The 15,191-nt window shown below is 39.3% G+C and overlaps 1 protein-coding gene and 1 long non-coding RNA gene across 4 annotated transcripts in view; one reads left to right on the top strand and one right to left on the bottom strand.

Annotated features, from left to right (window-relative positions):
* The first annotated feature begins 66 nt into the window (after window positions 1–66).
* Window positions 67–11,268, top strand: LOC138162825 (uncharacterized). The gene is made up of 2 exons (XR_011168722.1): window positions 67–665; window positions 10,630–11,268. It is a non-coding gene; the product is annotated as an uncharacterized lncRNA (long non-coding RNA).
* SIKE1 (suppressor of IKBKE 1) overlaps window positions 3,364–15,191 on the bottom strand; it is a 27,016-nt gene continuing 15,188 nt past the window's right edge. For 2 of the 3 annotated variants that reach the window (XM_069090285.1, XM_069090286.1), the window contains exon 5: window positions 9,579–11,665. In XM_069090285.1, coding sequence (XP_068946386.1) covers window positions 11,564–11,665 — 102 coding nt within the window. In that variant the 3' untranslated portion in view covers window positions 9,579–11,563. Of the gene's footprint in view, window positions 4,581–9,578; window positions 11,666–15,191 lie in introns of those variants that run through there. The other variant, XM_069090287.1, reaches the window with a different exon arrangement.

The raw sequence follows: 15,191 nt of genomic DNA, 5'->3' as shown, positions 1-15,191 counted from the left end.
GCTGCGGACGGCCACTTCTTGTTTACTGAATCCGCAGGGAAGCTTCAGAGGGCTGTTCGGTTTTCCTTGTCACAGCCTGCTTCGTGACGTGTAGGGCTGAGAGATTAGGGGTAAGGCCTTGGGCACGCCAGTTCTAAGGCGGACCCAGGAAGTCGGTATTGACAGTCTCCTGCGTCAGCGCCGGCCCGGGCGGCAGCAGCGGCGCTGGCGGTAGCAGCGGCCGCCGCAGCCGCAGCTCGGAGAAGGGCTAGGGCTTCTCTCCCCTCTGCTTGTTCTCTCTTAGGGTTCCATACCGTACCACCCGCTTCGACAGTCAGGGACAGTGGTCGGGCAGGGAAGGACTGACTCTTAAAGAAAGATTAATTGGCGGCCTAGTTGAGTGAGACCAGTCCCCACCGGCTGCTTGAAATGCATGGTTTGGCAAGGAAAAGCTAAATACAAAAAGGTTCCTGCCTGGATAAATAAAAGGAAAATGAATCGGCAGCCGCATATGCCATTCACAGACTTGACAGTGCATCGCAAAACTGGAGGTAACCGCATGCAGTCTGAGAGGTAGGAGCGTTCCTGTCACTGAAACAGACGTGGAAACCTGGGACTGTTTCACCATTGTTTTCTGAGAGTTTGGCAAGAGGTTCAACAGGTGTGGTACTGAGAAGGGATTTAAGGTAAAAAAAAAAGGGAGAAGGGGCGATACATTTAGCCGGTTGTAACTGAATCAGGAAATAGGGCTGATGTCTATAATTTCATTTCCTGTCTCCCAAAATCACAAATTTGAAAAAAGCATAAACTTCAGAGCCCATGTTAACAAACTTTAATCAAGTTAGGCCGGTGCTATTAGCTTATAGTAAATGTTTCACAGGCAATTTTAAACTATAGTTATTTAGCTTTCAACAAGTCTGATGAGAACTTATTCTTCTGTCTATACACAACAGTTTCACAATTTAAAAATCAAGATTTCAACCTGAGACACAACAGTGACTCTTAAGTGGAAAACTTTCTTTCCCAACTTAAAGAATATCCCTTTGTGCTGAGCCGTGTTAGAAACATTTTTAACGCTCTACTTTTTTAGTAGAATCAGTCAACAGAGTACTTTATTGGCAGGGCACTGGGGATACAAAAGCAAAGAATTCCTATTCAAGGAGCTTACATTCTAAAGAGGGAAACAAGTAAATGTCAGTAGAGAGTCATTTATAAGTGCCTACTATGTGCAGGCACTGTGCCAAGGACTGAGTTTAGAAAGAAAGGTGGCCAACAGTCTCTGCCTCCTCCAGGGCCTCACAGTCTATTGGGGGAGACAACATGAAAACACCTATGTATAGGATAAATTGTAAATAATCAACAGGGGGAAGGCACTATAATTAAGGGTATTTGGGAAAAGCTTCCTGTAGAAAGTAGGATTTTGGCTGAGGCTTGAAGGAAGCTAGGGAAATCTGGAGGGCATAGATAGAAAGAATTTCAGGTATGGGGGACAGCCAGAGAAAATGCCAGGTGTCAAGAGATGGGGTGTCTTGCACAAAGAATAGTAGGGAAGCCAGTGTCATATGTGTGTATATATACATATGCTCATACACACACACATATACAGAATAAATGTAAAAGAATACAAAGTAGTTTGGGAGGAAATGTGCTAGCAGCTTGGAGGAAGGACAAGAAAAGTTTCAGGCAGAAGGTGGTGCTTGAGCTGCATTTAGAAAAGGATTCTGTGATGCAGAGATGAAGAGGGAGTGCAATACAGTCAGAGGGAACAAACCAGTGCAAAGGCACAGAGGCAGGAAATGGAGTGATGTATATGAGGAAGAGGGAAAGCTAGTTTGGCTATATCACAGAGTGAGGGAGAGTCAGTAATGTACAAAGTTGGAAAGATAGGCTATGAAGGGTTTTAGAAGCCAAACAGGAGTTTTTATTTTAGCCTAGAGACAATAGGGAGCCTCTGAGGTTTCTTGAGTAGGGGAGGGAGACAAGGTTAGATCTCCACTAATGGGAAAAATTACCCTGGTAGCAATGTGGAGGACGTACTCAAGGGAGAGACTTGAGTCAAGAAGACCAATTAGGAAGCTGGTGCAGTGATCTAGGGGACAGCTGATGAGGGTGGTAGCTATATAACTACAGGAGTCAGGTTCAAGAACTGATCTAGAAGTAGAAAGGGCAAGATTTAGCATAAGAAGTGTATTGGCTATGTGGGGTGAGGGAAAGTAAGTAATCAAGGATCATGCTGAGGTTATGAACCTGGAAAACTAGAAGAATGGTGTTGTCTTTGACAAAAATAAAAGTTTGGAAGAGAGGTGAACTTTTTTGGGGAAAGAGAGTGAATTCTGTTTTGGACATATTAAGTTTCACAAGTCTCTGGGACATCAGCTTGAAACTTAAATGTGCAGAATGTAAACATTATCTCAAACCAGCTATTTTAGTCCCTTTGTGGAGTCCTTAAATGGAGAACTTCACTTCTGATAGGTCTAATTCTGGACATTCTCATCTAACATTACAGAGACAACTGCCTTGGGCTCTTCCATTGGAAACAAGGTCATGTGAAGCTAGGCTAAAAGTAGAATCGGATCTGAGAGCATACATTCTCAAATATCATAATGTAACACATAGTAGTTCCAAACCAAATTCTTATCTTTTTTTGTGAACTGTTTACAAGGAAGAAAAATTTTAACCTCTGATATCATTATTCTGATGATACCTAAATGTCCTTTAAGGAGTTTGAAACATATTTAAATTAAGCTACTTCAGTAAAGGCAGGGACAGAATATATTTTCAGTGAAAGTGGCTCTTAGGGATCATTTAATCCAGCTTTCATTTGTAGATGAAGAAACAAGGGCCCCAAGAGACTCAGTGACTTGGCCCACTGACCAAGGTCCTACAGTTCCTCAGAGGCAAAAACTAATATTTGAATAGAGGATCCCTGACTCTCAATCTGATACTTTTCTATTGGACTATAGTTACCATTTAATTATATTTTTCTTAGAACTCTGTTCTTAATATAATTTTACTATGCTATCTTGACAATTCAGATATAGATTTTTTTTTAAACAGATAAACTCTGCATATTTTAAACCAATGATTTGGGGAGATTTTATTCAGATTAATTAAAAAACTGAAAAATGTTGTTACCTTATTTACTTATGCAGGTAGTCACAAAATCAGTGAAGGTGGATCATTTTTTTTTGGAGGGCAATTGGGGTTAAGTGACTTGCCTAGGCAAGGCTAGTAAGTGTGTTAAGTGCCTGAGGCCAGATTTGAACTCAGGTCCTCCTGACTTCAGGGCCAGTGCTCTATTCACTGAGCCGGAAAGTGCATCATTTTTATTACAACAAACATTTTAACACTGCTATATAATTAGGAAAACCACCATTATCAAAGTTTGTTTAAATAATTTTATTTAACTAAAACAATAAGCTCAAAATATTTTTAATGAATTATGGACATTTTTCTTCAAATTTTACAGAGAAAATTGGACCAATGCTAATTAGGGTCTGAACTACACATACTGTATCCAAACTGATAATCTTAAGGCATGTGTTTGGCCATATCACTTCTCTGCTCAAGAAGCTTCAGTGGCTTCCCATCAAATATAAGTAAAATACAAAATATACTGGCATTTTAAACCCTACATAACTGGCTCCAACCTTTCTTTTAAAAATTTCATTCCCCTTCAGGTACTCCACCCAAACTGCCATGCTGCTATTCTCAATACACAACATTCCAAAAATCTATTGCACAAGTTTAAAAAAATGAAACCTTTTTAAAAAAAAAAAATCAGTTTTTTAAAATGTTATTCACACTGAAGCAAGGAGGGCAAGAAGAACAGGGGGGATGTAATTATAAATGACATTCAGAGAAAGACTTAATAGGAAAATAATCATTATTCTCCATGACAGCTCCTTTTCCATTTTTGGAGCCCTAGAACCTAATATAGTGTTTGGCACATTGTAGGTGCCTAATAAATGCTTTTTTGAATTGAATTTTGAACAGGAGGATGAGATAGGAACATGAATAGAGCAAGGAAAATTTCAGTTACAGGGAAAGATTCAAATCAGGTCATGCAGCTTCATCTTGACATCTGTTAATAGTTTAAGCAAGCAAGATGCTGTATCAAGGTATTCCTCCAACAATATCCCATGTTAGTTCAAAGCCTCATAACTAGAAGAGCTTTAGAGCTCATCTAGTGCAGGGATTTTTAGCCATTTGGGGGGTCCTGGGCTCTCTGACAGTCTGGTGAAGCTGACTGCTATCTTCTCAGAAGAATGTTTATTGCCCTCATAATTGGAAGGAAATGTTAAATTTTAGCTAGTGAAAATAAAGGTATAAACTTTTCCCCATTCAAGCTCGTGGATCTTCTTTAAAATCCATGAATTCCTGCCGGGGTGGGGGGGGGGAAGGGGAAGGGACTGTGGACCCTAGATTAAGGACCCCTGTCCCAGCCCAATCCTCTCATTAAATAGATAAGGAAACTGGTCAGTGAAGCAAAGTGAGATGCGTTAATTGTACTACTGTGATTGGTTACAGTGATGACCTCAGACCAGGGAAGCAAACAGTGTCAGAAGAAGGTGGAGGAGATCTGTTCTCCTGTGAATGCCCTGGAGAGGAAGCCAGAAAAGGTTGATCATTATGGAAAAGGAGATATTTATTGACTCTACAAGCATTCATTAAGTGCCTACTCTGTTCACAGCTTACTGTTTCATTATTACAAAAAGGCATGTGATTTGATAGAAATGGATAATGAAGGCTCAGAGCTGAACAGGAGGAAGAAAACAGGCGGGACTGCCTTTTGGAAATTACAAAGCATTTCCAATAACCAAATGAAATGATATGTAAAGTGTTCTGAAAACCTTAGAGTGCTATACAAATATAAGTTATTATTATCATTACTTTCAGTGACAAGCTCCTGTTGGAAATATCAATTTTTTCTAGCGACGTTTTATGTGTAATGATAGCTATAATTAATATAGTATATTAAAGTTTGCAGAATTATTCACAAATACCCCATCTGATCCCCACAACAACCTTGTGGATAGGTGCTATTATTATTCCCATTTTATAGTTAAGGAAACTGAGGCAGACAGAGGTTAAATGACTTGCCTCTGGTCACAAAGCTAGTAAACATCTGGGGAAGGATTTGAACTCATGTCTCCCTGACTCTAGGTCCCATACTCTATCCATTGTACCACCTTGTTGCCTATATGGCTATGAATCATGTAATGCTGCTGTTTCAGAGGAATCCAAATTGCAGGTTACTCATATGCAGTATGTATTATGGACCTGGAAGATGGGGACTGGGCCTATAATTTGATTAGCAGAGGGAACTCTATCAATATTGGCACCTTCTCTGTACCTTAGTAATTTGAGGCACTGAGTGATGTGACTTGCCCAGCAGCACACAGTCAGTATGTGTCAGGGCCAGGTCTTCCTAGCTCTCAGATCAGGTCAAGTTGCACTTTACATATATATACATATATAGGAAATCATCAGTGAGTTGTAAGACTAGAAAAGGAGAGGAGCTGGTCATGTAGCCAGAGTGAGGGATAACCTATGGACAGCCTTTGTACTCTACTCATCTGGACAGGAAGAGGAAGAGTCACAAAGATAGAAGACTACAGCACTGAAGAGACCACTTTTCACTGACATAAGCACAAAGCCCTAGGAATAAAATGATGAAAACAAAAAACTGACCCTGCTCTAAAGAAGCTTATTTTCTTCTGTGGGGATACTTATGTGCATACAAATGCACAGCAATTTGGGGATAAGGAAACATTAACAACTGTAGGATCAGAAGGGTCTCCTTTGAAGAGAATTCTAAGAGGAAAAGATAATCAATAGTAGTCATGATGACGATGATGACATTTACAGAGTGCTTTCAACCCATTACCTCATTCAAGCCTCACTCAAATCGGATTTCTAGCTTACGATAAAAAACCAGCGGCTCGGAAGTTCTGCTGTTGTTCTTAGTCTCACAGCAAGGAGCTAGCAGAGATGAGAGCTGACCTATATGAAGGATCAGCCATGCAAAAATATGATACAGACAGAGCTGGGCTCAGTCAGAAAAATCTGGATTCATGTTTGGCCCCTGATGCAGATGGGCTTCTGGAATCCAGGTAACTTGGACTGAACTACTTCATATTTCTTCTTATTAATACTTATACTTGCTGTCTATTTCGAGTAGGAATTGTCTTTTTTCTTATCTTTGGACATCCAGTGGTTTTTGCTTTCTATGTCTCCTCAGCACTTGGCACAGTGCCTGGCACACAAGAGGTGCTTAGTAATTAGAATTATTCACATTGAAGTGAGCAGGGGAAAATGTCATTATAAATGACATTCAGAAAAAGACCTATTAGGAAAATAATCATTATTCTCCATGACAGCTCCGTTTCCATCTTTGTAGCCCTAGAACCTAACAGTGTTTGGTACATAGTAGGTGCATAATAAATGTTTTATTGAATTGAATTTGAGCAGAAGGATGAGATAGGAACATGATTTCAGTTATAGGGCAAGATTAAAATCAGGTCAGGCAGCTTCACTCTTGACATCTCTGGTAACAGTTTAAAGCAAACAAGATTCTATATCAAGGTATTCATACAACAGTATCCCATGTCACTTCAAAGCCTCACAACTAGAAGGGCCCTTAGAGATCATCTAGTGTAGATTTTTAGACATTTGGGGGTCCTGGGCTCTCTCTGGTAGTCTGGTGAAGCCTAGTGGGGGGGTAATATAACACCTCAATAACTAAGTATAAAGTACAGAGTAATTTCAAGAGAATGCTGAGTTAACTAGTGGATCAGGGATCAAGAAAGGCTTCTGCTGGAACTGGCACCTGAGCTAAAACTTTAAGGAAGCAAGGGATTGTACAAGAGTTGAAGTGACGTAGGGCTGTATTCCAGACATGGGGACCAGAACAATTAGCTGGCCAGTTTGACCGAAATGAAAAATGTGTGAAGGGAAGTTACAGAAAATCAGATTGAAAAAGTAGATGGAAGCCAGTGTAGGTGGAATCTGTATTTTATCCTAGAGGCAATAGCTACTGAAGTTTTGAGTAGTGGGGGTAGGAGATGGACTGGGATAGTGACATGGTCAAATCTATACTTTAGGATTACAATTTGGTAGCTCTTTGGAGAACAGAGTATAGTAGGGAGAGACTGGAAGCAGGGAGACCAATTAGAAGGCTTATCTAATAATCAAGGTAAGAGGTGATGAAGATCTTAAGTAGAATAGAGGCTGTGTGTAGGCATGTGGTTTTTTTTATTTAATTTTTTTTGCTTTTTGGAGGGCAGTTGGGGTTAAGTGACTTGTCCAAGGTCACACGGCTAGTGTGTCAAGTGTCTGAGGCTGGATTTGAACTCAGGTCCTCCTGACTCCAGGGTCAGTGCTCTTTTCACTGCACCACCTAGCCGCCCCTGTAGGCATGTGGATTTGATAAGACTTGTCAACTATTTGGACATGGGGCTTAAGAAAAGTGGAAAAAAGTTAGATGACTCCAAGGTTAAGAGCCTTTGTGACTATAAGGATGGGTTTGGGGAGAAGATAAGAGTCTGGTTATGGACATGCTGAATTTGAGGTGCTGATGGAACATATAGATGGAGATGTCCAGCACCACTTGGCAATATTCAACTGTAGTTCAGGAGAGAGATGAGGGCTGGATATGTACATTTGTAAGTGATCTGCATAGAGATACTATGGGACCAGATGAGATCACAAATAGAAGACTGACCAACTACAGAGCTTAGTAAACACCTGTAGTTGGGGGTGTGTGGGATATAAGATAAGTAATATTCCAGTAAATGAGACTTAAAATTAAACAGACAGGTAAAAGAACCATTAGAGTGCTGTATCATAAAAGCTAGGGGAATAGAGGTATACAGGAGCTGGGGGGTGGGACAACATTAGACTCTGTATAAGGATCAAGTAGGTTAACAACTGAGAAAAGGCCACAAGATTTAGTAGTTAAAAGAGATTTTGTTGGTAACCTTGAGAGAACAATTTCTATTGAATGGTGGTGTTGGAAACCAGAAAGGAGTAGATGATAAGAAATTGTAGTAAAAGGTACAGATGACTTTTTAATGTACCTGTTTATATAAAGTACATCTCTCACATTGGAAGTTCCTTGAGGGTAGGTATTGTTTTTGCTTTTTCTTCATATTTCTGGTATTTGGTAGGTAGTGGAAAAGTGCTAGTTTGCTAAACATACATTTAAAACCCATTTCAACAGTATCCATTTCCTTTCCAACAACTAGATAGAGGGTCAGATTTGGTCAGGAATACCTGGGTTGAAGTTCAGATTCTAACACATTCACATTATATGAACATGGAGAAAATTACTTAAACTCTCAGTGCCCTTAAACTAGACAGTTTTCTAATATTGTATATTTCAGTCAGGCTGTCAGTCTGTATCAGTGAAGAGGACTTCAGACCAAGTCCCTCACATTTATGAAACCACAAGTCCAGCATTTCATGCACCCCTACCCCAAAGTTCTCATATGCTCTCATTTCCTGTGATTATTGATTTGTCAAGGGAAGAGTGTCAGTTTACTACCTGTGGTCAAAGTATTATACTAAGATGGAAAGATTTTCCACGTATAAAAACATCCTGTTAGAAAAAAGTCAGAATTGGGGTGGCTAGGTGGTGCAGTGAATAGAGTACCAGCCCTGGAGTCAGGAGGACCTGGGTTCAAATTCAGCCTCAGACACTTAACACAAAACTAGCCGTGTGACCTTGGGCAAGTCACTTAACCCCAATTGCCCTACCTTCCCCCCTCCAAAAAGCAAAAAAAAAAAAAGAATTCTTCAAGAGGTTCCATATTCAGATCATTCAGGCAGTTACTATGTTAGATGAGCAATACAGACTGTGTGCTAGCGCTAAAGAAATATTTATTTTTAATTTTTTTTAATTTACAAAAAGTAACATCTGTTTTTTTTAAATATAACTCCATTAGGCTCAATATTTGTGGATAATGGCTATCCAATCACTTAATAAATGGTAAACTTCAAAAAATTTGGCTTACCAGTGGACTTCTAGGAAATTTTACAGCAATTTAATCATAAGGTTATCAGAAGGGAGTAAATTTTCCTAAGAAAAAGTTTCAGACAAACCTCCCACCTGAATACACAACAAAGTCTGAGGCTGAATCACAAGAAGTGGTAAACTTTCAATGGCAAAATAATCTTCACAGGTACCCAAGGTAAACCCTCATCTATCCCACATTTCTCAATTTTATCCACAAAGATATTTTTCCTATCTGAACATCATTTTGCCACAAGGGGGGGATGCCAAATGGTACCATCCCCTTTACTTTCATTTGGCTTCATGATGGCTATTATTGCCCTCTAAGCATGACATTAAAACCAACTCGCAGGGGCAGCTAGTGGCGAAGTGAGTAAGAGCGCCAGTCCAGAGTCGGGAGGATCCAGAATTGGTTCCAGCCTCAGATAATTAACACCCACACAAAAAAAACTGGCCGTGTAACCTTGGGCAAGTTACTTAACCCCAATTGCTTTTAAAAAAACAAAACAAAACAAACAACTTGCATATTAATATTTTTCACATTTAAGAGCTCAAAGCACTGTAAATTACTTTCAATCAAAAACACATTTCAAGCCTTTATTTTTGTTTTATATAGGGAAGGGAGGGTAAACCACTTACTGTACAGATTTATTCAACCTGAGATGTAAAAGAGCTGTTTCAAATGGCTCCAATTAGAAGACAGATGACACAGAACCACAGTGTAGTAAACACCATGTTATACACCTTAACAAGTAACTTGACTTTATGCCAGTGAACAACTCCATTAAAATTTTACTATGGTCAGATAAAGAAAGAACAGGGTTACCTATTTGTATGACTTCAAGTGGCACTAATGGTATATTTTAAGGCATAAAAGTTGGGCTAACAGTTCATCTGCTTGTGAATGAGAAGATACATATTTAGTACAAAGGGACAGGAATGCTTTCAATAAATTGTATTCAGATACTGGAATAGCCAGTTCTCAAACCTTAGATAAGTCTGTCCCTCTAAACATCATCCACAGGAAAGATAAATTGGCATCACTGGTACTCAGAAACACATGATTTCTGGGGGATATTCTGATCTTGGAGCTGAAGGTAAAATGCTGTGATAATAGCAATACAATTCTTTGTGACTGTGCAAAAAAAACCCAACCTATCACAAAACACTTCACAGTAAGCTCTTTTAGATGATGCACTGTTCATTCATGACACAAAACTATGTTAAGTGTTTAGGAAGGTTGGACATTTTGTCCTCCACCTCAACACTGCCTGAATACTGCTTCCTAAAGGTGAGCTGAATTCTCAAGAGTAGTCTGGGGGGTAAGATGTAATAAAGAAGGTGGCAACTACAGGGTGGGAAGATAAGACAATATTTACAAGAAATATATTACCATGAAACCAAGACAACATGGTAGAAGAATTTGATTTTAAAACCAAAAAGTTTAGGCAATACCATCAAATGATCTTTAGATTTCAAAACCAACAGGAGACCCTCAAGATATGCTGTCAAGCTATATACTGTGATAATAAAAGTATATTTTTCATAGGCTGGATAAGTGTTTGGAACTGAAGTGGAAATATCATCAATCTCTCCAACTGGGAATTTTAATTTATGGTTTTTTTCTCCACCAGACTCTTTGGGAAAAATATCAAAGTGAAAATGGCAAAGCAGGAATATGAAGAAACCCTTGTCAATTCGGAACTTAAACACCATACCTGTATTCAATTTAAGAAACTAATAAGTAATTAAAAACTGGAGGTGAAGAGGTGCCTTAAATCTGGCTGGCTGACTGACAACAGGTCAAAAATTTTAGGCAGACAGGGTTGAAAAATAGACTCTACACAGTAGGTAGAAAAAAAATACTTTAAGCCTTGAACTGAGTACAGTGTGAAATAGAAGATGTAAAAAAAAAAACCAAAAAACATGGTTTTAATCATATTACAATTTTACTATCTGACATAATAGACTATAATTTTCAAGTATATTTTCTTGGGATTGGCTATAATGGGTACTCTCAAAATAAGAGTGAGGACAGTAGGTCACAAAGCCCCAATTCCTAGCACCAAAGAGTTTTAAAACATTAGATAAACTGAATGATACCACAAATAGATAAACTGCTAGTTTTTCTCTATGTAAGAATATTATTCTGGCTAAATGCCAAAATCTAGTTCCAAACCAAATAGCTTTGAATTGTAATAGTTCTTCGTTTGGAATTCCATTTCACTATCTTAAACAAAGTAAATATGATGGCTCACAAAAAAAAAAAAAAACTAAGATAGAAAAATTGTTTGGATAAACTAGGTCCCCAAAATGAAGCAAAAGTCATCTCCTGGAAAAAGGAGTGGAGACAGCTCAATGAAAGTCATACCTTCACTGATACTGGAAGAATGATAATTTGTAAGAAGTAGGCTTTGACTAGCAATCAAGCTGCCTCCTGTTACCCCTGGCCCCAAATCAAACCTGAGGCAGGAAGATGACACTGAACAGACAACACAGAGAGAGCAAATAACTACCAATTCCCTTCCCTGCGGGGGTACTCTCCAGCAGTTGTTCAAAAGGTGAGCATTATTTGGTGACTTGGGAAGCACTCTCCATTGAGTTTTCCTTCCTCACCTGGAGAGACTCACTACTGATGGACAACAGTTCCCGAAGCTCCTTGTTTTCAAGCTGCAAAACAAAAAGGTGTTTGGACATTTCATCTTTTGTTCCCCTAGAAAATATCACCAAGCTCAATCTTTGGGGCCAAGGAACAGGAGATAAACTTGTCATTGTGAAGGAAGAATGGGCTCTGACCAAGGACCAAACTTGAGACCTAAGGAATTGTTCATCCTAGGCAAAATTAGATAATGACACTCACTGTGTTTTTGGTCCTAGAATCTTTGAGCTTTTACTGTAATAAATGACTTGATTTAGTGCAAAATTAAATACCTGTGTGCCGTAGAAAATAGAAAATTTGGTGCCAGAAAATATGTGCATTTGTAAAAAAAAAAAAGTGATTTTTAAAGAGTGCCTCTTGTTCTGCCCTCTTATTCTGGGCAACAGCCTAGTTTCCTTTTGCTGATGACTTCCTATCAGAATGCTGACATTTCAAATCAAAATCATGCTTTTCCTCCCCCTTTCTACATGTTCTCTTTGTGGTTCCATTCACCTCAGTTATATGTCTCTCAGTTAGAAGGGGTCTTAGAGATCATCCAGGCAAAGCTACTTAACTAAATTCTTTAACCTGGCATACAAGACTTCCATCCTCCCACCACCACCCTACCTTTCCAGCCTTATCTCACAAAGCTCCCTACCATAATGCTAATGTGGCAGCAAACTTTACTATTTACCCCAAGTCCCTTACATGTCCAGAGATTTTTACCTCCATGTCTTTGTACAGTGCCTAGAGCTGAAATAACTTTATTCATCTTTGCTTACATTTTTCAAGCCCCAGCTCAAAGGTCATCTTCTTCATCAAGAGTCCCCTGCATTTTGTAGTAAGAAATGATCCATCTTAGGATCTCACAGAATCACAGGATTCCAGAGTCAGAAGAAGGGACCATGTAATCCAACCCATACCCAATACAATAAGCAGAGTTCTTAAGTATTTGCTATGTGGAAGGTACTATGCTAAGCACAAGGGATACATAGACAAGTGAAACCATTCCTGTCCTTAAATAGCTTACATTCTGGCAGGGAGAAGGAACAGGTATATTAAAAGACATACTAAGTAAATACAAAGAAACATGGGGGAAGGGTACTAACACTTGGGCTAATCAGCAAAGAATTCCTTATCCATCCTTTGCTTAAAACTCCAGATATGGGGAAACCACTACCTTCTGAGGCGGATTAGTAGACTCTTGAGATTGCCCTACTTGCTGGGAATTTTCTCCTCACATCAGTGCTAAATGTGATTCTGTGCATCTTCTCCCTAAAGCCACACAATAGTTAGCCCAATCTTTCTTTCACTAAAAATTCTATGATACTATAAGACAGTTGCCTTGTTTCATCAGTTTTTCCTTCTCCTGGGTAAATGTACCCGTTTCCTTCAACCAGTCATCATGACACAGTACCAGTTGCTGTAAATGGTTGTACTTTTTCATCTTCTATAACATTGCTCTCTCCCAGCTTCCTTAACTGACTGAGTGCTCCTCTTATGTGCTCTTTGCTGGATCATCATTCATCTTCCACCCCCTAAGCAGGGGTGTACCTGGTACATGGTAAGTGCTTAATAAATGCTTGCTAATTATCCTAGGTCACTGTTTCCTTTTTCCATGCCCTCTCTCTCAGCAATCTCAATAGCTCCAGTGGATTGAAAACGGGGGCATTTGCTCATCTTCAAGCCTAGGCTTTGGTTATATTTCCTATTCTCCATAATCTTTCAGACATCACTGACAGTAACTCAGCAATCATGCCTGCTAGTTCTTTCAGAACTAGGAGGATATAGTTCATCTGGGCTGGGTGACCTGAATTCATCCCAAAGAACAAGGAGCTATTTATGCTACCTATAAACTGTTAGCCATTTTTGTCCTTTTTTTCCCCCCAATCCAAAGGTCATTCTCCTCAGTACAGAAAACAGAAGTGTAATAAGGATTAATAATTAATATTATAATCATAATTAAAAAGCTCTGACCCCCTTTTTCATTGTTGTACTCTTAAATCCTCTGAGCAGTCATCTACCCCGGACTTTCTTTTTAACCCAGTACAATCATTTAAAACAAAAACAAAGGGGCGGCCACGTAGCACAGCGAGTAAGAGCACCGCTCCAGTGTTGAGAAGACCTGGAGATCGAATCCCGGGCTCAGACACTTAGCACCCACCCAGAAACACCTGGCCGTGTAACCTTGAGCAAGTTACTTAACCCCAATTGCTTTAAAAAAAAAAAACAACAAAAAAATCCAAAACGTTTTTCTTGTCTCTAGATTTCCTTGCCAGCTGAGCTCTTTTTTAAGCAATCGGGGTTAAGTAACTTGCTCAAGGTTACACGGCCAGGTGTTTCTGGGTGGGTGCTAAGTGTCTGAGCCCAGATTCGATCCCCAGGTCATCCTGACACTGGGGCCGGTGCTCTTACTCGCTGAGCCACCTGGCCGCCCCAAGCTGAGCTCTTTTGAGCTTACTGTACTTGTATCATGCTTTCATATTTATACTTTGCTACCTGCTCTTGCTTCCATTTTCTGCATGGATTTTTAAAAAATCTAAGATGTTGTGTACATCCACAATAGTCTCTGCATATAACACTTGTTTTTCTTTTTTTAACTGGTATCTTTGCCTTTGTACTTTCAGAATTTCTTTCTTGAGTTTTCTATCTGCCCTTGTTTGACTTAGCCAACAGAATTTTAGTCTACTAAATCCTATTTTTCCTTCCTTTGAGCCCCTTGAAATTTGCTGTCAAAATCTAGGGTGCATATTTGACTGCCCAGCTGTCCTTTCTCCTCTATCACAGACACTACAATTTAGTGGTAACCCTTCTTCCCTAGGAGGCCCTATTATTTCTACCCCAGAAATTAGTTCCTCTATGTTGATGAGAATTAGATACCCAAATAGAAATTCTACTTACTGATGCCTCTATCCTTTAAAGTATGAAATTACCATTAAGGCCTGTCAAAAAATTATTAGTTGCTCTGCTTTTGGCAAAAAGAGAGCTCTAGCAGGTATCCAGATAATTAAAGTTCCCCAACCTACTGTATTATGTATGCCCTTGTGCTAGGTTTGTGATCTGTTTTTGGATCTCATCTATTTCCTTATTCTGTATAGATGATCTGTGGCATACTTTTATTTTTTTAAGTCATGCAAAACATTTTCATATTAGCAAAAAATAAAAAGAAATGAAGAAAGTGAAAAAGGTATTACTTTGGTCTGCACTTAGGAGTTCATCAGTTCTCTCTGGAGGTGGATAGCATTTTTCATCCGTAAGTCCTTTGGAACTACCTTGGATCATTGTATTCATCAGAGTAGCTACGACTTTCACAGTTGCTCAACCTCACAATATTGCTGTTACTGTGTATAACGTTCACTTTGTATCAGTTTATATACATCTTCCTAAATTCCTTAAAATTTCTTCTAATACAATATTATTTCATCATATGTGGTACTTTTTTTTTTTTAAAGCAATTGGGGTTAAATAACTTGCCCAAGGTTACACGGCCAGTTTTTTTGTGTGGGTGTTAAGTATCTGAGGCCAGAACCGATCCTGGGTCCTCCCGACTCCAGGGCC

Source organism: Petaurus breviceps, unplaced genomic scaffold (assembly GCF_028583685.1).
Source record: "Petaurus breviceps papuanus isolate PSGF00001 unplaced genomic scaffold, PetGlider_PUasm1.0 186, whole genome shotgun sequence".
NCBI lineage: Eukaryota > Metazoa > Chordata > Mammalia > Diprotodontia > Petauridae > Petaurus > Petaurus breviceps.
Note: the sequence above shows the minus strand (reverse complement) of the source record. Positions and strands in the feature narration are given on the sequence as shown.